Source organism: Fragaria vesca, linkage group LG2, assembly GCF_000184155.1.
Source record: "Fragaria vesca subsp. vesca linkage group LG2, FraVesHawaii_1.0, whole genome shotgun sequence".
Classification (NCBI taxonomy): Eukaryota; Viridiplantae; Streptophyta; class Magnoliopsida; order Rosales; family Rosaceae; genus Fragaria; species Fragaria vesca.
Window position 1 is genome coordinate 20,158,883 of NC_020492.1, and position 17,031 is coordinate 20,175,913.

Below are 17,031 nucleotides of genomic sequence, written 5' to 3' on the forward strand. Positions count from 1 at the left end.
AAAAAAAAAAAACCAAAAAGAAAGAAGAAGAAAATACCTAGTAATATGAACAAGGACTGAAGAGAGAGTCTGAAACCAAAAAGAAAAAAAGAGAACAAGAGACTTTGAGAACGCCCGCAATAGAATTATCAATTATAGAAGAGAACAAGAGAAGAAGAAACGTGCCTGGTGCCTTTTCTGGAAAAAAAGAGATCACAGCTGTATTAATTTTTTTTTTCATTATATATAAGGAGACAATATTTTTTTTTGGGCCCATAAAACTAGGGGCTCTAGGCCAGCGCCTGCTGGGCCTATGGTCAGGGCCGGCCCTGTTCTTTGACCTCCTTCTTTTGTGTTTTCTCTAGTGCATACTTTAGTCAGTCACTTACACTTGGTGCTTCAAATGGCACCTTGGTGTCCTTGAAAGTGGACTATGGAGTGTCGGCTTTTGCTTTCACTCGTGTTTGTGTTGTAGTATGTTCAATCTCACCTATATTTTACATCAAGCACTGCACACCCGAACCGAAAAGGTGGTAAAGTACCGAGCAATTGTAGCTCTGATACCAAACTGTGTTTGGTTCTTTTCAAAACTTAGAATTTGTTATAAACATCTTCAGTATCACAGAAGTTGAAGTTAAATTCATTTTGGCAGATTTGCTTTTTGGCATTACATAACAAATTAGAAATTTCCATAAATAAAAACAGAATGCTTCAGACCAAAATTGACTAGGAATTTGGCCTCTTCTTTTTGCTATCCAAAGTTCCAAACCCCACAGCCCTTCTAGGATTAGAAGATAAGTACAAGGCCATTATCATAGATCAGAAGAGTCCTATCATATATGGCAAACCAATCTTCTTGGGTTGAAACCTACTGTATATCTCTCCGTTTTTTTTTGTCGAAATACTGTATATCTCTCTGCACGTAGAGATTATAGAAAGGAAACAAGTCTCTGCGCTATACTATGGTGTCCTCAACTAGTTACTGAAGCATCAACCATCTGGGCTCTCTTGTGGTAAGAATGTTGAAGACTATCATTTTATGTGCATCTACGATTGAATTTGATCCTCAAGTTTCAATCTTATCTTCATCTCCAGTTCTGCACCAAATTAGACTACTCTATACGTATCTTTGGATTTTCGTTCTCTCTAGCTTACTATCACAGATAGAGAATAAAGACGAATCCTATATTAAGAAAGGTTTTTGTGTGTAAGATTCTATTTGTAGCCTTCCATTGAATGAGAACAATGATCAAATTGTATTTCAATTCATAAACTTTCCGTTCAATAATTAGATGTTCTATGAACAATTTTAGGAAAAAGCAGAATTGATCATCTTTGGTTAGTTAACCTATTTGGGTTATGTACAAACTTCGTGTCAATAGTGATGAATACAACCTTTTCAGTTGTTGAAATGTGAGAGTTTCTCTGAAGATGACAAGAGGGTAGAACTTTTGGACATCCTTGTAAAAGCATCACTGGCAATCTGGCATGACTGCCTCAAACGTTAACAAATTGTGTTTTGAGAATTTGAAGGCCAAATTTTCTTACAAAAGAATTGCTACAAAAACAAAAGAATCAAGCAAACATCAAAAAAGAAATTGAACCGCATCCCCTACATCGTACCCTATACTTCTTCATGATGACAACCTTTGTCCAATTAGCATAAATATTTTTTCTTCTGGGTGGAACCTAATGGGGAGTCTTGGAGGTTCGTCCCTCTACAATCTTCTCCCCGGTGCTGTTCTTTCTCGAGTTCTCCTGCTTATATATTCGTGGTTGTTTCCATCCTTCTTGCCTGTGGTAAACTGTGTTTACATCCATATCCATATATCTCTACAAAGACTGTACTGTGTACTTTCTTCTTGTCTTCACTCACTCAACCTGCTCACCGATCAAATCTAAACCAACCAGCAGGAATGAGATTCCCTGAAACAACAAGAAGTAGAAATGGATGCCCTGAGCAGACAGCAGGCTTCGAGCTGAAGCCGTTAGAAGAAGGAAAGCCAATGCCAGCTCCTTTGTGTATATTCTGTTATGCTTCTTCTTCTTCTTAGCTTTTTGCTCCTGCTGTCGAATTTCTTCCTTCATTTCAGCAAGGTCTGGAACCGAGACCCCCCTGTGATGCTTTGGCTCTTTCTCAACTAAGGAGACAAGATCACCCTCCGAGGAACGCCCAGACTTCTTGGTGACCACCCACTCATATGCACTCCCAAGCTGGAATAAGCCGGATATCATGGCATTGAATTTGGTCACTGACATGGTGTTTTCGAAAAGGAGGTATGGAACAATGAAAGGGAAGGCTTTCGGGGCAGGAAGAATATTGAGGAATGACATTGTTGCAGGGATGTAGCATACAACCCATGCTGGGAGCTCAGCTTCGGGGATGAACATTGTCATGGGGAGAATTATGCAAAATAGGGTGAAAGAATAGAAGGGCAATATCAACTTTCGGAGCAGAAAGAAGAGGAATATCAAATTGAATTTCTTCCAAATGCTGATCTGTATGTGACAAGCAAAAAAAGGGGATAAATTAGTGAACTATTATCCACCACAAATCTTGAAGATGTGAAAACAAAGCCAATTAAACATGAAACTAGTGCAGAAAGTATATACCTTGGATTTGATGATAGCAGGCAAACATAGGCGAAACAACTGCATAGGTCCCGAGTGCCATCTGTGTTGTTGTTTCCGATAAGCTTCGTAAGATTCAGGTACTTCACACTGGCACTGAGGCACACGTACAGGAGAAAGAACCATTAGGCTACAACTACAGCAGTCATATTTTTACTTCTACCACATATAACTTGGGCCAAAAGAATATTTACCTCAACATCATTGAGGAAGATGAATTTCCAGCCATGAAGATGAGCACGGACAGCAATGTCCATGTCCTCAACAGTGGTCCTCTCCAACCACCCACCAGAGTCCTCAAGAGCCTTTATCCTCCACACCCCAGCTGTCCCGTTGAACCCAAAGAAATTAATGAACACACTATTTACTTGTTGTTCGACCTCAAAGTGGAATGTCAAGTTAATGTTCTGCAACCTTGTGAGTAGGTTCTCATCCCTGTTCACAAAGGACCACCTGGCTTGCACCAGCCCAAGTTCTTCATTGTCCTGAAAATGTCACCAAAAGTTACAAACTTAATTAACTCTCAGTAGGCATGTGATCATTATTGTTATCTTAACAAATAAGAACTAACTGCAGTTTCATATCAACCACAGTGTCTGTTTTCCTGATAACTGCATAGACTACAACACAACAGAGACTATTATCAGTAGCAATGGCAATTTGGTACCTGGAAGTGAGGAACTGTTCTCTTGAGGAAATCAGGAGCAGGCTGAAAATCGGCGTCGAAAATTGCAACAAACTCGTAGTCTTTCACATAGCTACAATTCATTGCAGACTTGAGATTGCCAGCCTTGTATCCATCTCTAATCACTCTATGCCGATACAAAATGTTGGCCCCCTCCTTTTGCCATTTCTGGACCTCCTCTTTGATCATAAACTGCGTAGTCGGGTCATCCGAATCGTCAAGAACTTGAACCAACAACCTCGACTTTGGCCAGTCTAAATTGCACACAGCGCCAATTGACTGCTGATAAACCTGAAATTCCAAGTACCCACATTCATAATCACTTAAAAAAAAAAGGTTAACTAACTCTTTAACAGTTTAACACACTGAAGAAAGCAAGACCAATTTGAATTCAGCTTCAAGATTACCTCTTTCTCATTGCACATGGGGATCTGAACTAGCACCATAGGGAAGTAGCCATACTCTGCTGATTCAAGATCCAAAGGACCGCGTTTTGGAACCGGTTTGATCTTCTTGAACCGGATCCAGAAACACCCCAAGCACAGAATCAGCCTATCCAAGCTCTGAACCATGAAGAGCACAATACAAGCATTGGCCAGAAACTGAAGCGGCGGAGCCAAATAGTCTACCCGAATCAAAACCCACTTGGAATAGACCCAATCGAAAGCACCCTTAACCCCGTCAAACTCCATATCCCAGAAGTACTGAAGCTGCAGGTGTGGAGCTCCCAAGTGCCACCCCTTAAAATACGCTGCGACCTCAAAACCCAACAGCACCAGAGACATGAACAGAAACAGCTTGATGCACAGATAGAATCTCGACTTCGCCGCCGGGTTGCCGCCACGTGGCTCGCTGTCGGCGTCCTGGTCGGGGTCAGTGTCGGTCCTTCCGGAGGCGACGCGGCGTCGTATGGCGGAGGCGAGGCCCAGCATTGCGGAGCCGAGGGAGGTGAGGCAGCCGGCGGCACGGTGGGCCTTGAGGAGGAGGACCCAAGTGAACTGCTTGGCGTTTTTGCCGCGGCCTTTGTCTCTGGCTCGGCCCGGAGACTCCGCCATTAGGAAGTCCTCGTCGGTGGGGCCCTCCAGCTCCACCATTGACCAGTTGGGATTCTCCATCTTCACCACCACCGGCGTCCCTCGGTGGCTCTCCTCTTTCGACCACCAAAACCGCGCCATTCCCGGCTTGGATCTCGGAACCCAAATTTATTTTTAACGTTTGAGAATGAAACAACAGGACACAAGACAGAGAAAGAGGAGGCTAACACTTTGATCTCATTGTCAGAATGAAAATGGACGCGTGGTAGAGAAACCAGGCCTCTAAATCATTTGGGTCTTATATGAGAGAAGAGAGACAAAGGAAGGAGGAGAAGAAGAAGAAGAAAGCTTAAGACTTTGTGTGTGGGGGGCTGAGGCCTAATGTGCTACTATTCAGTTACAGCTTGCAAATGAGGCCCCAAACGAAGCAATAAGAAACAAGACGAACAATCTCAAAAAGAAAAAACAAAAATTCTGAAAAGAAATTTTATGATGATCTTGTGAAAGAGATGGTAACAGCTCAACACGGATTTGGTTTTTTGATTTGGAATTTAAACCACGTTCCCAGCTCAAGCTTCTGAAATTATCAATTTACTTTTACCATAACAACACCAGCAGAAATTTTGGAAGGTAAAATTCACACGATAATAGATTAGCGCTGAGATTGGGTTTCATTAAAAACCCAATAGATGCAGGCACAGATTTACCTGGATTCCAGAGAGAAAAGTTTCCTTCTTTTCTTGTTTCACGGTTTCACCCACTCGTTTGAAGACGCAATAAATCCAGCAACAACCAATAAACGTAAGCCCTAGCTACCCTTTTAAATTTCCTTCCCAGCTACAAATGAAGCATTTTCTTTTTACCTCTCTCTGGGTAATAATCAAGAATTTACAAAAGGGTGGGAGAAATTTACTGAGATTTTGCGCGTGGTGGAAACTGGAAGCTTCCCTCGGCGTTCCAAAGCCATCCGGGTCAGGGTGGGCAGCTCCGCGTGTGAATTCAATTCAAACCCCATAATTGGACAACGAAATGCCTTTTTACCATTTCCTCGTCCCCCCCTTTTTTTACTGTTTCACTCTAAAAACAAAATAAGAAATATAAGAATATTCTTGTTTCAAAGGGGAGGACAAAGGTGACGATCTAACAACCACCAAATGCGTCTTGATGCGACAAAAAGTGAAACGAAAGGTATTTTGGGTTTTGTTTTTATTTATTTATTTTTACTTTTTCTCTTGTTTTTTCCTAGTTATTAATATTATTGTTATGATATGATTAATGGATATTTTGGTCTGAGAATTTACTTGGTCCAGACTCCATAACAAAAGGGCTTATGGGTAATTTTCATTTTCCTTCCAATGTATTCTGTTTATTTTCTATAACAAAGAAAGATTATTCATTGATTGGTTGTCTCTAGGCATTTATGATTATTATGATTTAAAATTGTTTAACCAACTTATAAATTTTTTAACTTAAAAGATCGAATAACAAATCAAATCGACCCAACCTCTAATTCAATATGACGCTTTAGAGTTCAAACGTATGAGTTGTACTAGCCTAAAATTGAAATTTTAAACCAAAAATAGAAGGAAATTGATATTGTAATGCATGCTCCAGCAAAAATCGTGTACGCCACTGATAGTATATAAAGTTATAAACACTAGATTTAGGCCTCGTTTTGTATAGCTTCGTTTTAAAAAAAAAAATCAGCTTTTATCCGAACTTTTAAATTTTATAGTGTTTGGTAAACTATAGAAAAACAGTTATTTTTTAAATTAAATGTCACTGACAACAGTTTTTAGAAGCAACCTCACTGGTTGCTTTTAGAAGTTGTTGTCATTAAAAACACTAGAAATCTTTATATTTTGTCTTAACACCATTTTTAAAACTAATATTTACCAAACACAAAACTATTTTAATTTACAACTGATTATTTTCGAAATACAGTAACAACAGTTTCTTTTTAAAGTCACAGCAATTCCAATTACCAAACTAACCCTTAGAGAATCCAAACACATAAATACTTGATTTAAAGAATCCAAATACACAAAATGATGTGTGTCATTTTAAATAGGGGTATTAATTGAAAATTAGGTGTGGTGGATGGATATCCTGGACTATCAATTATCATGTATGTAGATGTGCAGAGGATTTGAATTTAAAGGGTATTTAATTTTCATGGGCTAATTCTACCCTGTTCACTTCATCCCTTCTTTAAACATTTTACCCTTCCTGTTCAAGAAAAAAGAACATTTTACCCTTAATCTTATACAGCTGCTGTAGTCAAAGCCTCAAAGGCTCCTAAATTAGCTACTCAATACTACAATGCTCATAGTAGATACACTGTGATGCAATCACCATAGTCTCATATGCATTATAATATTTTTATTTTTATTAAATAAATAATTTAAATATTACAACTTTGTGAGTCTTTTTTAATTGGATATATGAAATTAGAAATGTAATAAGCTAATTGACAATTTTAAATGACTGTGAGAAGTAGATGAATACTCAGTTTTATTTTGGCTCTTGAGCATTAGGTAAGTCTTTTTTATTTTGATCATGTATCCATAAATGAGAAATTTACCTTTAAATTAACTGATTATATGCATTTTACATTTGTCATATGTATCGTGATATTATAACACATAATGTATTTTGATATCTTGTATGCTTTCGTGATTGATAGAAATGAAACTTATCCAATATAGAAATGATAACGGTTTTTGAATTTGTTTACACATAATAATGATGGACATATGAAATCAAAATTAATGTATTTTGATATCTTGTATGTTTTCGTGATTGATAGAAATAAAACTTATCCAATATAGAAATGATAACGGGTTTTGAATTTGTTTACACAGTATAACGATGGGCATATGAAATCAAATTTTGTGAAAAGATATCAAAATTGTTTGTAGGTTAGCCAGAGAAACATATCTTTATTTTTTCGATGAAGAGAAATATATCTTTGTAGTTTGGATGGAAGTGCAAGAATTTCATATATAGAGCCGAAGCTTCTTTGATCACGTCAAATCACACTTAACGTAAGTGACGCGCTTCCCTTTCGAATTGCGCGCCAGTAAAAAATTAAAATTCCTCGGCAAATATGAATGGTCTAAACTAACCTCATACCCTGGTTTTTAAATTGCCACCGACAAGAGTCGTAGTCTTTGAACAGGGATAATTTGGGCATATTCTCTGGAGTACTAGGTTGGTAACGCGCGTGTGTGGTTCGGTGGTCGCGCGACTACAAAGTAGTCCATGCCGGTGAGCCGCACCCGAACATGATCTCCGAAAGTGAGCGGAAAAAGCCCGCATTTTTCAAAATTCAAAATATTATTACATAAAAAAGCAAAAAGACACTGTTGCCAGAAGATGACTGACTGGACTGGGACAAAAGCACAAAGCTCATTCCTTCTGGATAAGGGCTAAAACCGACATTTCCGATTCACTATCCGAAACTGGCAAACAGTAAAAAAATGCAACTTCCGCCGTTCGTTTGTTGGAGAACTTAACTGAGCCGTTGGATCATATCCTCACCGCACGTGAGTGACGTGCCGAGCAGATTTTTACTAATAAATAATTGTGCCACGGAGAAACTAGAATGAGACGCGTGGAGCGGCGGTGGTCAGTCTAGATGTGAGTGACAGGCTGCCAAGCACCGGCCGGCTGTGACGTGGCGAGCGTAGAGCTTCCTGTCCGTGATTTCCGGCTCACCGGCGTGTCATGTTACTCTCCTCCATCCATGGAAAACGTTGGCTGTTCAGGTAGAAAACGACATGTCATTGCCGGAGAACGAGTTGCACATGATTTTTGAAATAATGGCGAGTTTAATTTACCAAAATAGAACAAACATAGGCAATGAGATGTATATATCAGTAGTATGTACACCAGTTGATCAGGACCTTGCTAATTGACTTTGCTGTCAACTTTTCTTTATCTACTCTTCAATATGTATGTATGTTTCCGTAAATGATGATTAATTGTTTGTTTATAATGATGTTATATGTTTATAACAAACTCGTATTTATTTATTTGTTTACTTCTTATTCTCGGTGAGGCATATAACAGACGTTTTCTCTATTTTATGTTTTAAACTTCATACCGAAAATTATTTTTCTATTAATAAATTAGACCGCATCAGTGCGTCACATCTTCTGACTGATAGTACTCATCTTTCTTTGCCCTGTGAAGCCATGATCTCATCACCAAACCTCCTGCATGCAAAAGAAGAGGGCATATCAAGTTTCAAATTTCATGATCATCACTCATCTACAAAATAAAACCACACAAATTAACATTTTTAATAAACTTTTATGACTAAACCACCTTTTAAATCTTTTAATTTACTCCAGTATCTTGAAAATATGTTGAAATGATATGTTGGGAATAAATATTGTTTCTAGTGAAGTGTTTGAATTAAGGGTTGAAATTGAACTCATAGTTCTTATCAACTCTGATCATACCTCTATCTTATTATTGCTAGCATGCAAGAAGGATGGTATCAGAGCCTCATGTTTATAATATGAATTGTTGGACGTATGAGAAACATGCTAATAATAATTTGCACCAGTTATATGTGATTTTTACATACCAACTTGATCTCAAATCGATGGGTAAACAAATGAATCCAAGTGTTCAAATTTACATTTTGAGATTAACTATAACTCATAAGGTAAAGTAAAACAAGTACGGTAGATATTGTCATACACAGACTTAATTTAACTGATGACACAATGATTTCCTCATCAACTGAAGAAGAATAATTTGATAAACATTTCATTGACCATGACCACTAACATCGACTATATTTCAGAATCATTTGTAACAATCATAACCAAGACATTTCATATAAGATTTCACATTGTATTTTCTAAACGTCAATTCGGAACAACCAATTACAAATCATAATCAACAACTATATATGTACGTGGATGACAGCTCTCCCAAATCCCTAAGTGCCTTTGATCATTATACTTCCTTTTCCACCTGAGTACACATAATCTAGAATCCTATATACAAGTTCCTTAATCCCAGCTTAGCCAACTAAACAAAGTTTTAAACACGTAAAAGTTGCATGTTTTCGACTTTGTTAAAACATGTAGGGCCTTAACATAGTGGCATCACCTTTGTCTAAGATTCTAATCGAGGGTTAGGTGACGGATGCGATCAAAGAGCACTGGTCTTAACCCATAAATAATCGATACTTACAATCACTAATGACCAAGTGGACGGTTCATTGCAAATGTGTGATACTATATGATGAATAATTGATCATATATACTAGTTATGTCACAAACTCTATAATATGAGTGTCCCCTATAATATATGGTGTAACTTGTGACTCTAATGTTTCAGATCATATATAATCAATATATGAACGTACGTGGTGTCTAGGTACACTAAGACACAAAACCGACAGTTGTGACTCTATGAAATTCTTAATCACTATACGAAAGGTAAATTAGATCAATGATTTGTAGCACCTACTATTATAAACCCATCAACGCAGAATGTAAAAGTTGGGAAGCTTTTTATCACCGCAGACAATGAAGATAAACTAACTAGTTCGACAGTGTGCATGTTTACTTATATGATCGTCGATTATTACGTTAGGAAACATGATTCATACTGATAGTAGGAAAAAGCTTATTTAATTGCACCATTTGACATCTTTTCTCTTTCTTCTCTAAGCTATGTGTTTATCGTGCAACTCTCTGCGACTAAAACACAACTTGATAGTGTCGCGAGGGGGGGCGCGATCGATAATTACTTCACTCTATAAAATTATTGATGTTGTGCATAAAAACCCGAATAAAAAACATATATTTTTTTATCGGGTAAATAACTCAAATGGTACAACTAGTATTTCATGAGTCGAACTTATTAAGTCGTTTGTCCCTGCTTTTTAGATTGCAGACACTTTATATTGAAAATGACACATTCACAAAAACTAACAATAAACTCGATCTCATATCATTTTGTTTATTTATTTTTTGACCATTTTTATAATTGACTGCCAAATGATATTTCATATACGTTAAATTACTTTTGATGTTTTAAGTATAAACTAAGAGGGGATTGTCAAATAATAAATTTTGAAGCTGACCCACTATAATTAAAAGGAAAAATCAAAATCAAAAGAGGTGTCCAAATGATCGAGTTGCGTCAAATGCACTACGCATAAGTTGCCTATATGATAATATGACACATGAAAGAAAAGTGGGGGTAGGTCTACGTGAAAACAGAAATATGGGGTTGCATTGAAAAATTGGGAGTTGGAAATGTCCACCGAGAATTGACATTGCCTTTGTAATCGGCTCAAACTAACTAATCATATGAATCGTAAACGTGACGATACTCTTGATGATGTCCATGTCTTCTCATTTAAAAAATAATAATTTATTAAATAATTCACACTCTCTACGTATATTAATGAAATTTGAATCTATGACGATAAAGTTATTAATTAACCACTTCAACCAACCACGTCACGACTCACCATCAAAGTTCTCATTCTTCTTCTTCTTTGTTCCTTATCTATTCCTCCACTGTGACTTTTGAGTATGCTCAAACTGTCGAACTCCGTTGTCCTCCTTGTTGTAGTTTTGTCTTATGGATCTTTGGCTAATTATACATACATCTATATATGTCTTATAAATACGTTCACTTTAACACTGTAAATTTTACAGTATGTTAATGTATTATTATAATAAAATATCGGCGACTATGTATATACACATGATGGTTAGTTTGCAGGCCGAACTGAGAAAGTCTTTTGGTTAATATGTATGTACCGCGTCGATGACTGGAAACTCCGGAAAGTCAAGCCATCATACTATTCTATAGCAATCTCGATCAGTCATGACATCTAGACATATATAGTCAAATGACTCAAATCCATCATTTGAGCTGTGGTTAAAACAGACATGATATAACGCAGCAACACGCATGCGTCTAGTTTAGTTTGAAATAATGCCAAGATTAAGAAGATTCAACAGCTAGTTCCAGTTGTGGAACTCAAATATTGACAAGTAGCAGCAAGGTACTAGTTAGCGTGGCCACAACGGGTCAATTTGTTTCCTAACACGACTTTGTGTCCGATATTGAATACAGAGTTTCTATCAGAGGTCGCCTTCGTCCTTCAGGACCATCTCTGTTGTTGTGTGCCAACATATATGTGTCAAATTAATTAACTCTTATGCGAGAAGACAGAAGACCTTTTCTATATTACTTACGGTAAAACGGTAAAACTAATTACTTCTCAAAAAGTTGATTCGTTTGATTCAGTTAATGACTGTATATGAAAAATGATATATTAGTTCAGATTAAATTAACTATAAATTTATAAGTGTTACATTAAATACATATATATACTAACCTAGCTAGGTGTAACTAAACTTATTATTAATATTGTTCTTGTCTGTTTCGTTTTACAATGACTAAGAATTGAACCTTCCCCAGTTCGATCTGTATATATATATATATATATATATATATATATATATATATATATATCTCAACTCACGGATATTTCTAAACATTAAGAATGAAGGAAATGAATGGGATGACTGAGATATAACTATACCAAACCAGTTAAAATCATATGTTAAACTGACCCAAGTGATTGAGAATCTGGCATGGGTTTTGTATGCATGATGCATCGATCATGGTGTTTGTTGAAGTTGCTGTTCGTGTTTTATGCAAGAACTGATGGTGAAACCAAACTATACAAGTAAGCATATATGATGCTGATGAGGACGTAAACTCCATAAGCATGCCAGGAAACGATGATATATATGAGCTACGATGAGCAGTTTCCTTTGTTTGCATATCGATCATGAGTACCACTGTCGGTGTTAGGGTTTGGGTACGTCATTCTTAAGCCAAAACAAGAAATGAAGCTCTATCTACTCATTAGAATATCAAATCTTCATGCACTGATGGAGTGATGATCATGGATCACAACGAGCTTCTGTAATGATCAAATTACACCAGCTATGCTATATATATTCTGCCAACATGCAATCCCCCAACATCATAAATTATATAACACGAATCTACGTCTTTATTCACTTTTAGAATGATGCGGTTTCCATTTAAGAAAATTACTAATTCAAGTCTTAAGAAAAACTAATTAATTATTTCATATAACATGGAGCATCAACACTAGCATTGTAGAAACACTTTTCCAAAACATTGATGAAAATGGAGTATTTTCTTGAATGGGTTAAGACAGTAAAAGCCCACTGGACACGTCTAGCCCAACAGAAACAATAGAACAGCTGAAACATAGGTTCCCTTCAATCCTAGTACCTCGATCTTTAAGACAATGATAGCGGAGGAACATTAACAACATGACATTATCACTGAAACACCGCGCTTAAAACCCAAATAAACAAAGTAGATCAAAAACAATGAGAAACATTTTTGCACTGAAGAATCTTTACTGTCCTTGCTAGGAACAATATAGCAGGAGACTACTTTTACTTCTGATGAAAAGAATGAGTACATTTTTTTCTGAGTAAAAGCAACAAAAACAAAAGAAAATGATAATCGTATGTCAGCTTTGTGCCGCTCCTTTGTTACTACAGAAATAGCTGTAAATGTCACTAGAGATGGCCACTGTGCTAGAAGAGACTGCACTGCTAAAAGGATCATCACCAATGATACTAGTCTGTCCTTCTTTGTACGTTGCAATTCCATGAGTGTCCCTGCGTTGCATATAATGCATACCATTTATACTTGGAATTGTTCATTATTTGACACATCATAAGAAATGGAGAAGGCATGGCTTTCAAATAAAAAAAAGGAGGGTCTTCTCATTCAGAAAAAACTAATTAGTACTAACTGAGCTCTTGTTTTTGCAATCTGATTTTATCAAATACCAAACATTACCATAAAAACTAATTTCATATAACATGGAGCATCAACACTTGCATTGAAATAAATTAAGGAACATGTCAACATGGATCCAACACCAACATATAATTAAGTATTTTTCTTTTGAATGGGCTTAGACAGTAAAAGCCCACTGGACACGTCTGGCCCAACAGAAACAATAGAAGAGCTGAAGAGAACACACTTGATCATTGCAAAAGATGAAACCATAGGTTCCCTTCAATCCTAGTACCTCGATCTTTAAGATAATGATAGCAGAGGAACATTAACAACATGGCTTAAAATTTACTGAGTAACTCAATTCTGATATCGTAAAACGTAAATAAACAAAGAAGATCAAAAACAAGGAAGAAAGCCAATTAACAGTCGTCCACGAATGTCAGCTTCGAGCTCATTTGTCGGTGCAGAATAAAAAGCTGTAGATGTCACTAGATATGGCCACTGTGCCAGAAGTCTGCTAAAAGCATCATCAAGACATCAACATTTCAACACCTATGATAGCTTATTCCATGAGTGTCCTGCAGGACATTGCTTCATTTTGAAGCGCGCAGATGCAATATATAGCTTCTTCACAAGGGCTCAGAATAAAGTTGAATACCCTGATCGATCAACACGCTCCTCTCCTTATACACCCAACAACAACTGAGCAATGCACCCTTGTGTAGGCTGCAGAGTGTACCAATTGGTTACAGGTAAGATTGTCTGGCTTCACTCTGTGCTCATTCATTTTACCAACACTCAAAAGATTCATCAGCATGGCCTTCCATGGCCAAGAGTAAAGAAGCTGTCAGATTTTTTAGCTCTCTTGCATACCCTATTCAGTTTTCACATTCTCTCTCTTTTGCAAGAACACGGAGTGAAACGAAACAGGGACCTGTATGCATGGAAGGAACGTCGACGTCGTCGATCGAGTGTGGATAATCTGAGTTTCTTTGGAAATATTTGTTATTGTAAGAGGCCACAAGCTGGTTGTCACAAATCATCAGGATTTCCCCATTCGGCCATTACTCAAGGACAACGTTATTATGCCAATAAGGGAATTCTAGCTTGATAAACATGATTAAACAAGGGCATGGTAACTGATTAGATAATGCCGTGAGCTGAGCAATTTTTCTGTAATATACCCGGGTATCGGTAGTATATGGTGCATGAAAAGTTTGAATTAAGATTGTAAGAAGATAACAGAAAAAATGGTCTACTTTTACTTCTGATGAAAATAATGAGTACATTTTTTCTGAGTAAAAACAACAAAAACAAAAGAAAATGATAATCGTATGTCAGCTTTGTGCCGCTCCTTTGTTACTACAGAAATAGCTGTAAATGTCACTAGAGATGGCCACTGTGCTAGAAGAGACTGCTAAAAGGATCATCACCAATGATACTAGTCTGTCCTTCTTTGTTGCAATTCCATGAGTGTCCCTGCATTGCATATAATGCATATCATTTATACTTGGAAATGTTCATTATTTGACACATCATAAGAAATGGAGAAGGCATGGCTTTCAAATCAAAGAAAGGAGGTCTTCTCATTCAGAAAAAAATCAATTAGTACTAACTGAGCTCTTATTTTTGCAATCTGATTTTATCAAATACCAAACATTACCATAAATCACAAGTTCGATCATTGTAGTCGTTGTTGCTTGCTTACCTGAGGGCAACGGCAGCTGGAAATATGTAACCAACGGAGATCGCAGCAGTAGCACCTGTGAACTGGAAGGCATCCCAGATACTTGGAATAAAATTGGCTCCCAAAAAGATAAAACCCATCAATGCTGCTGTTATCAAGTAGAATCTTCGATTGTCAAAGGCAATAGGAATGGCATAGGGAAAGAGAAGCCCGTCCAAATTGAGGCGAAGAGAGAAAAATACAATTGGGAAAACAAGCATCAGGTGGAGGCCATAGCTCACCCTAACAATATCATCAAGAAATGAGCTATATGGAATTCCGAGATCACCATCAAAATTTGCCAGTACATCATCCAACGTTTGATCCCCAAAGAGAAGAAAACCAAAGAAGCTGGTCGCAACATACACGGAAGAGCAAAATGTAAGTGACGTTCGTACTATTGACTTCATCTGATTAGGGTCTACTAGCTCATTCTCAATTGGATGAACTGCATTTAAGTTAAGAAAATCATCAGCTAGCTAAAAGAAGACAAATTGTTGTATTGGGCAGTCTTATGATTACACGCTATACGCCAGCATTGCAGAAATTAGAATCACTGACTATTCAGTGAGTCTTGCCAAGTTTTGAAATGAGTCTGATATCACAATGTCATATTAGAAATCAAGAATTCAACAATGAAAACTTAACTAACACCAGTAAGTTTGCATGACTTCAAGCAACCAATCTTGTGCAAGTGAAGGGAGCATTTTAAGTACTAGCATTATATCCTCAGTGACGTTGTAAAAACAACAGAAACCTAGCAGGCTAATGTACTTGAGGCAGTGAGAATATTATGTAAATTCAACCAGAATTTAGCTTTTGAAGTACTTACTGTTATGGTGGCAGATATAGGCAGTAACAAGAATGGGAATGGTAGTGAAAAGCTTCCAAAACGATGCTTGGTCCTCAAGTTTCGGCATCAACCGTGGAAATCCAACCCCTCCTTCTATTAACTTCACTGTCGCCACTCCGGCAATGATCGCCACAAACACAACCGCCAAACCAACTGACAATGCCGATGTGTATCTCAATGAATCTACCACCATCACCAACATAACAAAACTCACAGAAATCAGTCACTACACTTCAGCATTAGTTACCGTGCAAAATCACAGGTTGGAGTGAAAAGTAAAAAGTAAAAAAGTAGAGCGCGGTTGAATGTACCCACGCGCTTGAAAGAGATAAGAGGAGCAAGCACAAAGAGCGTGGTAGCAAGTAGCAGAGAGAATCGCGCGGTCCACCAACGCTGACCAAACCACTCCTCCATCACACCCGAGTGGTGGACCCCATCCGTCCACGTACCGGAAAGCACATCACCTGCAACACACCAATACGACGTCATCAAATCTCTGACCACCATTGACCGACTGACGGACACCGAAACACACATCCCGGACATAATTACTGGTCAAGTTTCGTTACCCATGATGATCATGTAGACAACGAGCATGCCGAGGTTGTTAACGACGACGCAGACCTGGAGGAGGTTCCGGCTGGGCCCACCGAACGAGTCCCCGACCAGACCGGAGTACGAGGATGTCTTCGAGGCGCGTGTGAACCGGAGTATCATGTCGATGGACGATTCCGTCAGCACGGCGCCCAATACGATCATAATGAGGCCTGGAATCAACCCCAATTGCTTGACGGCGGCCGGCAGGGCCATGATTCCGGCGCCGACGATTGTGGTGGAGAGGTTGAAGACGGCGCCGGAGAACGACGCGCCGTCGAAGCCGGCCTCACTGTCGCCGCTGCGCTTTTTTGGCAGCAGCGGGGATTTCGGGGTCCGCCTGAATTTCATGTCGGCCGTCGGAATCGTCATCGGTTTTCCTGTTGGATATTTGGGATGTGGTGGAGGGAGCTGGGAGTTTGGCTGACGGTCTTTTATTTGTTTGAGTTTGAGATGTGGAACAGATGCGCTGGCAAATAGCGTGTTGACACGTACGTAGATTTCTTTGGGGCGTTGTTGTCATTTCCCCCGATTTGGATCGCCGGTCGTTGCCGTTTTGTGAAGAACAAAGAAAAAGGTTGGAAAAGTCGTTACGTTTTGGCAAAGCGTAATGAGATGCCAACCCTTGGGACCCCAACTTGCAATTTTATTTTACGAACCGAATATATGACTTTACTTCTTAACG

The 17,031-nt window shown here is 38.2% G+C and overlaps 2 protein-coding genes across 2 annotated transcripts; both read right to left on the reverse strand.

The window, feature by feature from the left end:
* Positions 1-1,443: 1,443 nt before the first annotated feature.
* Positions 1,444-4,719, reverse strand: LOC101296627 (probable xyloglucan glycosyltransferase 12-like). Its single transcript, XM_004290950.1, has 5 exons — positions 3,703-4,719; positions 3,278-3,586; positions 2,805-3,095; positions 2,593-2,706; positions 1,444-2,478 (listed from the first exon to the last, which is right to left on the reverse strand). Exons 1-5 carry the CDS (start codon positions 4,468-4,470, stop codon positions 1,852-1,854), a joined length of 2,109 nt encoding a protein of 702 aa, XP_004290998.1. The 5' UTR covers positions 4,471-4,719; the 3' UTR covers positions 1,444-1,851.
* A 9,791-nt stretch (positions 4,720-14,510) lies between these two features.
* LOC101301845 (sodium-coupled neutral amino acid transporter 3-like) lies at positions 14,511-16,718 on the reverse strand. The gene is made up of 5 exons (XM_004292728.1): positions 16,322-16,718; positions 16,064-16,216; positions 15,732-15,935; positions 14,882-15,347; positions 14,511-14,652 (listed from the first exon to the last, which is right to left on the reverse strand). The coding sequence occupies exons 1-5, from the start codon at positions 16,716-16,718 to the stop codon at positions 14,511-14,513; spliced, it is 1,362 nt and encodes a 453-aa protein (XP_004292776.1).
* Between the last annotated feature and the right edge of the window lie 313 nt (positions 16,719-17,031).

What these genes read in the sequence shown, in the direction of transcription:
- LOC101301845 (XM_004292728.1), bottom strand. Translation starts at nt 16,718, where the DNA reads ATGACGATTCCGACGGCCGACATGAAATTCAGGCGGACCCCGAAATCC. An exon ending in TGTCTACATGATCATCATGG is followed by an intron (nt 16,217 to 16,321) that starts GTAACGAAACTT and finishes GGTGTGTTGCAG; the next exon opens with GTGATGTGCTTTCCGGTACG. An exon ending in CTATATCTGCCACCATAACA is followed by an intron (nt 15,348 to 15,731) that starts GTAAGTACTTCA and finishes ACTTAAATGCAG; the next exon opens with TTCATCCAATTGAGAATGAG.
- LOC101296627 (XM_004290950.1), bottom strand. Translation starts at nt 4,470, where the DNA reads ATGGCGCGGTTTTGGTGGTCGAAAGAGGAGAGCCACCGAGGGACGCCG. An exon ending in CCATGTGCAATGAGAAAGAG is followed by an intron (nt 3,587 to 3,702) that starts GTAATCTTGAAG and finishes TTGGAATTTCAG; the next exon opens with GTTTATCAGCAGTCAATTGG. An exon ending in GAACAGTTCCTCACTTCCAG is followed by an intron (nt 3,096 to 3,277) that starts GTACCAAATTGC and finishes TGACATTTTCAG; the next exon opens with GACAATGAAGAACTTGGGCT.